The 13,402-nt window shown below is 47.1% G+C and overlaps 1 protein-coding gene across 1 annotated transcript in view; it reads right to left on the bottom strand.

The window, feature by feature from the left end:
- Catsperd (cation channel sperm associated auxiliary subunit delta) overlaps window positions 1-13,372 on the bottom strand; it is a 56,581-nt gene extending 43,209 nt beyond the window's left edge. Inside the window, exons 1-6 of the mRNA XM_074054414.1 lie at window positions 13,245-13,372; window positions 11,389-11,443; window positions 9,507-9,583; window positions 8,581-8,653; window positions 7,162-7,276; window positions 4,931-4,998 (exon numbers count right to left, since the gene is read on the bottom strand). Of these exons, the coding sequence (XP_073910515.1) occupies window positions 4,931-4,998; window positions 7,162-7,276; window positions 8,581-8,653; window positions 9,507-9,583; window positions 11,389-11,443; window positions 13,245-13,318 (462 nt within the window). The 5' untranslated portion in view covers window positions 13,319-13,372. The remainder of the gene's footprint in view (window positions 1-4,930; window positions 4,999-7,161; window positions 7,277-8,580; window positions 8,654-9,506; window positions 9,584-11,388; window positions 11,444-13,244) is intronic.
- Between the last annotated feature and the right edge of the window lie 30 nt (window positions 13,373-13,402).

Here is a 13,402-nt window from a genome sequence, read left to right as displayed (position 1 = left end):
TCTCCGAGACAGGCTACAAAGTTTCCTGGAAAAAGGCCCAAGTTTGCCAGCAAGAAGTCTGATACCTCGCATTCGTCATCTCAGAAGGATGATGTGCTCTAAGTCTGGAGAGGAAATGTCGCCTGCTCCATCCCACAGCCAAAGACCAAAAGGGAGGTCTGAGAATTCTTGAGAGTGGCAGGATTCTGTCGTATGTGGATAGTTGGATTCAAACCTGGCCAAACCACTTTACAAGGCCACCCAGGCTCCAGAAAGTACCCTATAAACTGGGGACAAGACCAAGAAAAGGCCTTCCAGGAGATAAAGAAACTGTTAACAAGTGCCCCTGCACTAGGGCTGCTGGATGTAACATGACCATTCAATCTCTTCATCTGCGAGAAAAATCACACAGCTCTGGTGGTCCTCACTCAAATGGTGGGTCCATGGCAGCGGCCAGTGGCTTACCTGTCAAAGCACTTGGACCCAGTGGCCTCGGGGTGGCCTCCATGTCTCTGAGCCCTGGCTGCCCTGGTAACCCTAACCAGGAAGGCTGAAAAGCTCACCCTGGGACAGGACACTAATGTTAAGGTCCCCCATGCAGTCATGGCTCTAATGAATGGGCAGGGTTCTAAATGGCTGACCAGTTCCAGAACGGCCCATTACCAAGAAAAATCCTCATGTGGGAATCGAGTCAGGCTTGAGACTGTACGAACTTTAAATCCTGCCACCTTCCTGCTGACAGAGGAAGGGCTCCAGATCAGAACTGTGAAGAGGTGATGGACGAAGTGTACTCCAGCAGGCCTGACCTAACAGACGCCCCCCTTTCAGATTCAGAGCTTGAACTCTTCATGGATGGAAGCAGCTTGGTTCAGGGTAGACGGCAAAAGGCCGGGTTTGCAGTCACCACTGCTAATGACATCGTAGAGGCTAAAGCCCCATCACAAGGATGGGCCGCACAGTGAGCTGAACCTGGGATTGTCCAGGCATTATGATATGCAAAGGGAAAGCGCGTGAACATCTACACAGGTTCTAAGCATGCTTTTGCCACCCTGCATGTGCATGGAGCAACATACAAGGAAAGAGGACTGCTGATAGCATGGAGAAAAGAGATTAAAAACAAAGACGAAATCCTCCAATTGCTGGAAGCAGTCTGGGAACCATCTCACGTGGCTATTATTCACTGCAGAGGCCACGAAAGGGGCATTGATTACATCAATAGAGGGAACAGCCTGGCTGACAAGACAGCAAGGAGGGCAGCAGAAGAGCTAAGCTCCCCTGGAGTGCTGAAGCAAACTGCCAAACTTCTCCTGCCTCCAGAGCTGCCTCTCTCCCCAAATTACACCAAGGAGGAAGAACAATGGGCAAAAGATGAAAAAGGAATAAATAAGAACAGGGGGGCTGGTGGAAGTTGCCTGACCAAAGAGAATTTTGTCCCCAGTGCTGTAGTTACCCCTCTGGTAAAACAACATGAGCTAACACACTTGGGGAAAATGGCCCTGGAAAAACTGCTGGACAAAAACTATTTCATTCCCAAGCTCCCCACCCTGGGTGTCCAAATAAGTGCAAGGTGCATTACATGTGCACAAAACAATGCAAGTCAAGGGCCTAAGTCAAGCCCTGAGATACAAACAACGGGCACCGTGCCTTTTGAGGATCTGGGAGTGGACTTCACAGAGTCCTGTCTAGGATACTGGTACCTCTTGGTTCTTGTCTGTATTTACTCAGGATGGGTTGAGGCTTACCCTACACACAGAGAACACATGAGAAGTAGTAAAGGCCCTTTTAAGAGAAATTATCCCCAGATGTGGGTTCCCCCTTTCCACTGGATCAAACAACAGACCAGCCTTCATGGCGGAAATAGTCCAGGGCCTGGCTAAAATTTTGAAAATAAAATGGAAGCTCCACACAGCATGCAAGCCTCAGAGTTCAGGGAAAGTAGAGTGCCTGAACTGGACCCTTGAAATTACCTTAGCCAAACTCTGCCAAGAGACACAATCCCCCTGGATAGACATGCTACCATTGGCCCTGCTCAGGGCACACTGTACCTCTAGACCCTCTGGCTACTCACCCTTTGAAAGTCTCTATGGCAGACCCTCTCCCATAATATAAACAGGCTCAGAGGGGACCTCAGGCAAATTAGAAATCGAGACATGTCCCGACATCTCCAAGCCCTAGGAAAAATCCTATGCTACATCTCCCGGGAAGTCTTAGACAGGACACTAATCCCCATGGGTAACTGGGCCCATCCCCACCAATCTGGGGATATGGTATGGGTAAAAGATAGGAAAAAGGAGTCACTCCAACCCAGTTGTATGGGTCCCCATCTAGTAATACTAGCAACTCCCACGGCTGTTAAAGTCACAGGTGTCACTCCCTGGATTCATCACTCTGGGATGAAGAAGGCAGCCGCTCCTGCAGACCCTAACGACTGGCAGGCTCTCTGTGACCCAACTAACCTTCTCAAATTAAGGTTCCAGAGGACGTCACAACAGCACGCCATTGCTCGAGAGAGCACCAGCCCTGCTCCAGCCACTTCCCAGAAGCTGATTGGTCAACGGATGGTGAAAGCCTGAGAATTCGATCACCAGGACTTAAATGTATCCCCTTCTGCCACCCTTACCCCATCCTGCTGATTAGCATTGTTGTAACACTGTTCACACTAGGACTGGCTGTCACTGCTCCCCAGGATTGGAATGTAGGCCAAAGAATACAGCTGGCCTCCTGTTATTTCCTCATAGTAGGAAGCCTTACTGCTGTTCAGTGCTATCTGTAGCCCAGACCCCAGTCTCAGGCATGAGGTCTCTGATGTGTTTTTGCCTCCTGACTCTATTACATTTTAAGGCTGTCCCATCTAGAGGCCAGAATGACTGCTCAGCTTGCATAAAATCTCTGTCCTTCCAGGGAAAACTACAATATGCCTTCACCTATTACCAATACCTGTCACCTGCATGCAGCACATCAATTTCTGAATGTACCAGAGAAGGGACAATTTACTATAAGGAAAACTGACAGGCCTGACGGGATCCTGCAAGAAAAAAAGGCACTATGGGGCAAACAGTTTGCTGGAAGAGAGACGTGGACCCCTTAAAGGCATGGAATGATGAAATGACAGGGGGAGGAAATAAACCTTGCTATGTCTGGGCATCCCCCCCATCTACCCTGTCCCCATATCAGTCTATAGAGGGTAAAAGCTGCAGATACAGAGAGGCCATCCAGAGATGATTACCTAGATGGTTACAAGCCTATAAAAGACATCGATCTGCCACCACCACGACCCCCATTAAGGCTTCCTTCTGGGGCAGGGAACTTTAACTTGGAACCCCAACTGTACAACCTGTTAAACACAACTCACTGTCTCCTTAATCTTACTAACCCACCACTGGAGTGTGACTGTTGGCTCTGCCTGTCCTCAGATCCCCTCCATTATATAGCAGCCCCAGTAAGCCCCTTAACCAGAGCGTGCATGGTGCTGCTCCCAACTCTACCAGCACGAAACCCAGCCCCTAATTGTATCTACAATTCAAGAGGATACCATCCAGTGGGGGAACTGGCTGCTAGTCAATGTGCCCAAATCCAAAACTGTACAGCCACTGCCATTAGATGTACAGTTGACGGACCATGGTGCAGCAGCCCAGGAACCTTCTTTGTATGTGGGACCCTTGCTTATCAGTGCTCGCTGGCTATATGGAAAAGCTTTGGCACATTAGCACTCTTCACCCCCCAGATAAACATAGTGCTTAATGATCAGACCCTCCCTGTACCTTTGATGGCCCACACACAGACAAAGAGAGCTATCCAATTCTTACCTTTACTAACTGGATTAGGGATCACGGCTGGAATAGGAGCAGGCATAGGAGGGACTGCCTCATCAGCCTCCTACTATAATCAATTATCTGTGGACCTAACAAATGACATAGAACAAGTGGCTAGGTCCATAGTGACCACGCAGGACCAGAGGGACTCCCTAGAGTCAGCGGCCCTCCAAAATTGGAGAGGGTTGGGCTTACTCACTGCTGAAAAAGGGGGGGCTATGCCTTTTCCTAAATGAAGAATGTTCCTTTTGTGTGAACCAGTTAGGAATAGTCAGAGACCTGGCTCAGCAACTACAGGACCAGGTCACATGTAGGAGACAGGAATTAGCAAATTCCTGGAACAGATGGAGCTGCATCTGGAACTGGGCCTCATGGCTACTCCCTTTGGCTGGTCCACTTTTCATGCTCCTATTGGCCCTTGTATTCGTCCCTTGCATACTCAATGCCATAACTCACTTCATTAGCTCGTGAATGGAAGCAATAAAGTTACAGCTCTTGGTGAGCTAATACAGACCCTTGGAACAGGAGGAACCCGATAGAGTCCCAGGAACCTAGGGTTGATGCTTGTCCACAAGTAGGAAAAGCATCAAAAGGGGGGAATGAGTAGGAAATTGCCTCAAAGCAGGTTATGAAACAGGAGAAATTGCCAGTTAAGCCATAAAATGAGTCCAGAGGCAAGATAAAAGGCCCCATGCAGAGATTACCTCTCATTCCCGCCTCTCCTTTGTCTTCTTCTGCAAACACTGCTGCCCATTCCCACCTTTTTTTGTCTCCCTCTGTAAGCAGAGTTTCCAAAACATGCCCCCTGCTGCTCCTACCTAAACAACCCGAGTCCCTAACTCCAGTGTGAACCCACCTATTAGCAACCAGCACATTCCCTGTAACCTGATCCCCTGCACAGCCCTTTAAAAATCCTGTGATTTCACTGCTGGGGGCTCAGAATTTTGAGTACAAGCTCATCTGGGACCACTGGTATAAAATAAAATAAAATAAAATAAAAAATCCAAGTTCTCCTACTTCTCTGAGTGTCGCTTGGTTTTTCAGCTGACAATATTTCTACAACAGAGCCACTGGCACCCCGCTGTGATTCTGTGTCTTTGGAGTACAGTAAGAAATGCAAGACTCCACACTGCACTTACCGTGCACAACTTGTTTAAACTATAACAACAGTTGTCACCAGTAACATGTGAGACAGGGTGCTGTATACCTGGAAGGAAAAGGCCATTAAAATATTTTTAAATGAGGGCTTAAGCTGTAAGAGTGCCTGCCTAACAAGCATAAGGGCCTGAGTTCAAAACTCCAGTGCCGCAAAAAAATACTTTAAAATCAAAATTCTCTCTCTCTCTCTCTCTATGCATACATACACACACAGAGAGACACATATAGCATCAGTACTCTGAGGTTCAGAGAACAATGTTAGACCATGAGTTTCTCGAAAGCATTGACAGCAACACAGCTGACACATGGGTCAGGTCACTCTGAGTTGCTGGGGCTTCTCTGTGCCTTGTAGGATGTTTCAGGGCAACTCTACCTCTCCAAGTCCATGACAGGAGTGCCTTCCACTAATCTTGATGAACAAAAATGTCTCCAGACACAACCAAGTGTCCTGGGTTTAAGGCCCACTAGTTTGGCAGAAACTTTCAGGCCCTGTCAAAGTTGTGCCAAGGCTCTCTTGTCTTAGCAAGGTACACTTTCACTGAATGGAAAAGCCAAACTCAGGCTGGGGTGTGGCATGAGCAAAGCCCTGAGGCCATCCCCAGTACCACGAAACAAAACAAAACAAAAAACCCCCGAAGCTCCTCCGAAGAACAGGAAAAGATGTTGGGCCTCACTGGTCATGGGGAAAAAGCAAACCAAAACCATAAAGATATGGTAGCCACATCTTCGACCCCAATAGTCAGGAGGCTGAGGCAGGAGGATCACATGTTCAAGTTCAGCCTTGAACAGGGGAGAGACGCTGTCTGAAAACACTGTCAAGTAGCTGTAATTTCAGCTACTTAGGAAGTGGAGACAGCAGGATTGCCATTTGAGGTCAGCCTGGGCAAAATGAAAGTTAGCAGGACTCCATCTCAAAGCACAAGTTGAGTGTGGTGGCTCACATCTGTTGTCCCAGATGTCAAACTCAATGGAAGGTATAGGTAGGAGGATAGAGGTCCAGACAAAATGCATGAGACCCTGTTGAAAAATAACTAAAGCAAAAAGGGCTGGGGGAATGGCTCCAGTGGAAGAGTGCCTGCCTAGCAAGTACAAAGCCATGAATTAAAAAACAACAACAACAACAAAAAAAACAGTACTGAAAAAAGAATTGGGGTGGGTGTCAGGGCTCAGGCCTATAATACTAGCTACTTGGGAGGCTAAGAGTGGGAGGATGGTGGTTTGAGGCCAGCCTGGGCAAACAGTTCTTGAGATCCCATCTTCAAAATAACCAGAGCAAAATGGACTGAAGGTGCGGCTCAGGTGGTAGAGCACCTACTTTCAAGTGTGCAGCCCTGAGTTCAAATCCCAGTCCCACCACAAAAAATTAAGTAGATTACCACATGTTGTAGCAATGTGGTTTCTGATTTCACACCTAGTAGAACTGCAAGCAGGGTCTCAGAGAGACAATTGTACATGTATGTCCACAACAGCACAGGCCACAGAAGTCAAAAGGTGGAAACAACTAAGGTATCCATGAGTGGGTGAATACAATGTGGCCCATCTATACAATGGAGTATTACTCAGCCATGAAAAGGAAGGCCATTCTGATAGGCACGATGGACCCTCAGGACATGATGCTCAGTGAAATGAGCAGGCACAGGACATACACTGCAGGAGGCCACTCATGGGAGGTCCACAGAGATTGTGTCTGCCCAGGGCTGAGAAGGGGAGGGAAGCTGTTGAATGGGAACTCCTTCCTCACAATAAAAACACTGGGCACTGTCCCTCCTTCCTTTCCAGGAATCAACAGATCATCCCTTTGCTTTTCTGCAGCCGGCATCTCCCTGTCTGCTCTCAATCCCATTCCCACCCTCTCTGCATTAGGATTTTCTCCATTCCTCCTTTTCTGTTCTGTCGCCCAAATGTCACATACTCTCCCAGCCAGATCAACAGACATCTAGGAGCTATTCTTGGCACTCTCAGATTCTCCCCTAAGGTCTCATTGCCCCCTCTGGCTGGTATCTCTTGTTCATTTCATGTAACTTATAGCAAAACACTAGCTTCCCACCTTAGGGGATGAAGCTTCCAAATCATTTTCATTTGGATCTTAAAGGATCAGGTGACACCCAGGATGCCAACACAAAGGAGAACTATCACTTATCCTTTTGAAATTATAACGTCTTCTCCGACATTGGCTAACTTCAAACAAAATAATAATAGAAAACAGGCATACCTTCAGCTTCGTCCCAGATATTGTCCAGGTAGTCATAAATGTAGACTTTCTGATTCACTACTAACAGCAGGATCCTATCAGAAAAATGTGCTGATGTTACTACTGGATTGCCCACCTGAAGAAAATGATGTGAACCAGACTTACAACTGTATCATGTTAGACATCGATTCTGAAAGCAATACTTCTGCATGCGAACCCAACAAGCACTCTTAACACCTTAACTACTCTGCCACTCTGGTTGGTTGGTTCTCAGATATTGGGAACTCTGGACCTGGGGCAGGATAGACACAAAGTTAGGGAGATGACGTTGGTTTTTGCTGCCTTTTTTAAATCTAAATTCACTCCATACCCTCCTCCCTTATCAAACCTCTGGGGACACAGCCCAAAAGTATAAATGAGGAACAAGCAGTGTGGCTGATAAATGTGGCATTTAGAAGGAACACTGGTAGCTGGGTATGGCAGGGCACACTGTCATGCTAGCACAGGAGGCCGAGATGGGAGGTTCATGAGTTCAAGACTGGCCTGGGCTACATAGTAAGACCTTGTCTTGAGCTGGCTCAAGTGGTAGAGCACCTGCCTAGCAAGCATGAAGTCCTGAGTTCAAACACGAGCACCACCAAAAAAAAAAAAAAAAAAAGAAGAGAAAAAAGGTAAGCAGCATTGGTGTTTTAATGGATGACAAAACTTTCTTCAGCGTTGGTGCCAATGAGACAATCTGTCCAGATGGTAACTGAGAGCATTGATTTTTCTGCTTTCATAGGACAATTTAGAGAGGCCTTACTGCCAGTAAAATGAACCCAATGCAGTGCATGTCCGTGTGACACATGCCTTGTGAGGAAAAGTGATTAGCAACTGTGCTGTCTCCTCTCTCTCAAAGAAAAAGTCATTCTAGAAGGAGAAACAGAATAAACCAACCTTCTTTTGGCTTACAAGTGACTTTTTTTGGTGGGGGGTAGTATTGGGGTTTGAACTCAGGGCCTCATGCTTGCTAGGCAGGCTCTACCACGAGTCACATCCCCAGCCCTTTTTGTTTTGATTATTTTGGAGATAGGGTCTCACTGTGTGCCTAAGCTGGCCTGGTCCTCAGTTCTCCTGTTTGCACTTCTCCATGTAGATGGAATGACAGGTGCGCACCACCTGCCCAGCTATTGGCTGAGATGGGGAAGGGATCTCATGAACTTTTTGCCCAGGCAGGTCTTGAACAGCAATCCTGCAGATCTCAGACTCCCAAGCAGCTAGAATTACAGGTGTGAGCCACTGCATCTGGTTGCAAAAGACACATTCTTAACATCTTTGAGAGGCCCACTGTACAACAAATGTAAGCTAACAGAGCACACGAGACTGACATTTCTGAACTATATCTTCCCCTAGATATTACTTATTTTAAGCAGCGTGGATGCTGGTTGGTAAGATAAGTACCTCCATTGACTCTGGGATGGAAAATGGAGTGAGACTGCTTTCAAAGTTATCTCTTGTGAAAAAAATGTCTGCTCTGAAATAAACAACAGAAAATCAAATTAGGATAATTTCACACAAGAAAAGACAAAAGACAAAGGTGGTACTCTAAAAATGTTCCATTCAGACAAAATTCCTGCTTAGCTAGCAACCATTATCTATTATTTGGTCTAAGTAAATCTTTATAGCCTGGGTGTTTGGTTTCTTGAAATAACATTATTTCAAAAGTGGGGCCACCCATGGTGGCACATGTCTATAATCCCAGCATTCAGGAGTTTCAGCCAGCTGGGGTACATAGCAAGACTGTCTAAAAACCAAAACAAAGTATGACCACATCAAATATGAAATTATATCAAACGTACACTGACGGGATAGAGTTCAGTTTTATAATTTACATTGTTTCAATCCCATTAAAGTAAAAAAAAATTTGCTCCTTCATGCAGGAAACTGAAGCAGAGAAGGCCATCCATGAACACGGTGCACCATTTCCTCACCAGAGTTTTTATTGGTCTCAAGCACTGTAAAACAGCAACAAAAGTTTTATTGCTATTCTGAATAGCATTTTTTTGCCCAGGCTGGCCTCAAACCTTGACACTTCCCATCTTAGCCTCCCAAGTAGCCAGGATTATAGGTGTGAGCCACTGACGCCTGACTCAAATGCAATTTTTAAAAATATGTATAATATTTTGTGGACCCATGGTTGGTTTATTTCATGGATGTGGAGCCTATGGGCACATCCTGTAACACTTGTAGCTATTTACTGGTGTCTTCATCTCCCTCACTCCAACCCTAGCCCGACTACAGACACTCTTTGTTGTTTATTGATTGAATGAATGAAGGCAACTCTAAAATTATAATGAAAATGAACAATACAGAAAATGGCTACTTACCCTAGATACAGTGCTATGTGTTTTCTACAAGGATGTTTAATCAAGAATGTTGTATTGGATGAAAAATACAGGTCATCCTAGAGAAAGAATAACAGGTCTTAATAAAATCAGTAACAACACACACAGCTAATAAAAACCATTTCCTAATGTATGTAAAGGGAAAAGTCTGGATGAGGTAGGAAGCTTGTATCATTGTCATTTTCCTGTTTGTTTTTGAGCAGGGGTCTCACTGTCCTGCCTCAGCCTCCTGAGTAGGGATGACAGGACAGGTGTGTGCCACCGTGCCCTGCTTCATTTTTCATTTATGATGCAGTGTTATGTCAGATGTAACTGCGGGGTGAGCTGGGGAAGAGCCTCTGGACCGCTCTGGACTGTTTTTATAATACACTATGGATCTGCAATCATATCCAAAAAAAGTCTGTAAAAGATCACAGGGGGCTGGGTGCTGGTGGCTCACGCCTGGAATCCTAGCTATTCAGGAGGCAGAGATCAGGAGGATAGCAGTTCAAAGCCAGCCCAAGCAAAAGTGAGACCCTATCTCAAAAACACCGAACACAAAAAATGGGCTGGCAGAGTGACTCAAGAAATAGAGTGCCTGCCTAGCAAGGATGAGGCCCTGAGTTCAAATCCCAGTACCACCAAAAAAAAAAAAAGCCCACAGATCACAGGGTATCAGGACATGGCAATGCACAACTGGAGTTCCAGCAGTCAGGTGGCAGAGACAGAGGCTCAGGAATGCAGTTCAGCCTAGGGTTACCTACCTAGTGAGACCCAGCCTCAAAAAACAAAACAAAAACACTTCAGCTAGGTGGTGGCTCACGACTATAATCCCAGTATTTAGGAGGTGGGGTTTGGGAGAATCTCAGTTCTAGGACAGCCAGTGCAAAGTTTTTGAGACCCTGTAATAAGCCAGGAGTTGTGGTTCATGTCTATAATCCCAGATATAGGGAGGCCAAATATATGAGGATCACAATCTGAGGCCAGATCTGGGCAAAAAACAAGAGACCCTATATTTAGGGATGAGAAAAAGAAAAAAATCAAGCAAGCAAAAAAACTAAAGCGAAAAGGTTTGGGGACATGGTTTTGTTTTGTGTTTTGTTAGGACTGGGGTTTGAACTCAGGGCTTCACACTTGCAAAGCAGGAGCTCTACCACTTGAACCACACCTTCAGATATCAAGTAGTTATTTTTAGTTTTCATTTTTGACAGTACTGGGGTTTGAACTTAGGACCTCACACTTGCTAGGCAGGCACTCTATCACTTGAGCTACTCTGCCAGCCTGTTTTGTGTTGGGTATTTTTGAGATAGGGTCTCAAACTATCTCGAACTATTTGTCTGGGCTGGCTTTGAACCACAGTCCTCCTGATTGCTGCCTTCTGAGGAGCTGGGATTACAGGGGTGAGTCATCAGTGCCTGGAGCAAATGGTTGTTTTTGAGGTGAGGTTTCACATTTATGTCCTCCAGGGCCATCCTGATCAATTTGTGCACCCTCGAGTAGCTGGGATGTCAGGCACACACTACTAGGCCCAGCCATTGGCTGAGGTGGGGTCTTGAAAACTTTTTGCCCAGGCTGGCCTCAAACTTCAATTCTGATCTCAGTCTTTCAAGTAGCTATGATTACAGGTGTGAGCCACCATGCCTGGTTACCTCTTGGATTTGCTTGGCTTACTAGTTCTTTCTTAAGTTGGTTTTTAGTAAAATGGTGGTGACTAATGCTTACTTCAAAGATTAGCTGTAAATACCCAACACACCTCTGGTACTCAAGAAATACTAAGTGTGGGACTGGAGCTTAATGCTTGCCTAGCAGCATGGGGTTCCATCTCTAGCAGACAAAAGAAAAAAAGAAAGACAAGGAGACCGTACATACGTAGGGAGTCACATACCCCATAATGGTGTTGTGTGGAATCAAGCACTTTTCCTGTCCTAATTGTGCGCGTACTAGAGGTAAGTGACAAGAGAGAACACTGATCAGTTTTTATCAAAATGATTCCTCCTGTCAGGCTGCTTCTGGAAGAGCCATAAAGCACTCTATTTATTTATTTATTTGGCAGTACTGGGCTTGAACTCAAGAGTGCTGCTTAGTGCTTGAGCCATGCTCCCATCCCAAAACAATGGCTCTTGATGCTTTCCGAGTTATGGGAGCCCCTTAAAACTGGTAAAACAGTGAGCCCTATACTCCCAGAAACAGACTACGCACATGCAAAAACATACAATTTGTGAGAGTTCCTCAAGGTTCCCTTGCAGACACTGGCAGACAAGCCTAGAGATAGGGTCTTACAAACTGTTTGCTTGGGCTGTCTTTGAACTATGATCCTTCTGATTTCTGCCTCCTGAAGAGCTAGGATTACAGGCATGAGCCACCAAGTCCTGCTCCAAGCTGTTTGTCTTTTCACTTTCTTTCTTTGGGTGGTGGCTGGAATGATGGCACAGTTTAGGGCAACTGTTCTTACTCTTCTTGTGTGGGCCAGAATCACCTGCAGGGTAGGATTAAACCATAGCTGGCAAGGCCCCCCCTGAGGCGGAGCAGTGGGTCCAGGGAATTTTATAACTATTCAGTTCCAACCAATTCCCAGGGATCCTGATGCTGCTGGACCAAGAACCACGCTTTGAGAACACGTGGAGAAATGGAGATATTGGCTACAACCCATCGGATCAGACCTTGAGACAAATCCCAATAGTACATCTTACCGAAATCCTTACTCCCCAGACAAGCTGTGTGCTTTTCTGCAAGTGTGTCTAAACCTTCCCTGGGTTTGCTGGCGCATCTCTGAGACAAGGCCAAGGACTCCCTACTCTGCGTACACACTGTCGTAATGATCAAATGGAGCCACACTTTTACTATTTTGCAGCAAACAGGTCCTTGTTGAATGTAACAGTTCACTTCTGTCCCCATGAGCCAGAAATGGGCATGTACATCTTTCTGGCGCCAGTGGAAGTTTGCACAGGGCATCCACTCATGTAAAATTTACTGAGATCTAAAAACGTACTGGGTGCTAGTGGTTCACACGTGTAATCCTAGCTACTTGGGAGGCTTAAATCGGAAGGATCAAGATTCGAAGCCAGCCTAGGCAAATAGTTCCTGAGCCCCACCCCACCTCCATTTCCAAAAATAAGCAGAGCAAAATAGACTGGAAGTGTGACTCAACTTGTAGAGCGCCTGCTTTGCAACCACAAAGCCCTGAGTTGAAACCCCCCAGTTCCAGCCAAAAAAAAAAAGAGGTCCTGGGTGACCGGGTGTGGCGTGGTAGGGTGGGGGTGGGAGGTCACCTAGAGACGTTCCTGAGCGACTGTGAAGCACTTCTGGCATGGAGTGGGTGCAGAGCAGGGGTGCACAATGTACTTGCAGCCCCAGCCCGTCCCCCAAAGCCAGCAGCACTACTCGTGTGCGACCCCCGGGACCCCCGTGCGAGGACCGCCGGTTGCGTTTTGTGCTGGTTCCCCAGAAGCGGGGGAGGGGAAGCACGCGATCAGATCCGTTCAGGAACTGGTCAACGCACACCAGGGGGAAGCCAGGGTGCAGGCGGGGCGGTAGCCAGAGGGGTTCCCGACGTAGACGTGGATGCGTGGGCGACTGAGTGATGCGCTGGGAAGGCGCGAAAGGAGAAGCCTCTCAAAGTCTATTCCTGCGCGGTGAGTGAGAAGCCCCTAGAAGGCTGAGGAGCAGAGCTCAGCTCTGAGATGAACCAGCCACCCCCCCCACAATCCGCTAGCAGCACCCCAACTCGGAGGGCAGCCCCACCCGCACAGAGGCTGAGCTCTGGCCAGCGGCCACAGCCACACGGCCGCGGTCGCCACCAACATCCACACCAGCATCTCGCCTGAGCCTCCGCCGCCAGCAAGGCAGCGCAACCGCTGCAAGCAGTCGCTATGCTGTCGGGGAAAGAGGGGACTGGAGCC

The sequence above is a fragment of the Castor canadensis genome, chromosome 14 (genome assembly GCF_047511655.1).
Source record: "Castor canadensis chromosome 14, mCasCan1.hap1v2, whole genome shotgun sequence".
Lineage (NCBI taxonomy): Eukaryota > Metazoa > Chordata > Mammalia > Rodentia > Castoridae > Castor > Castor canadensis.
This window is presented reverse-complemented; position numbering and strand designations above follow the sequence as displayed.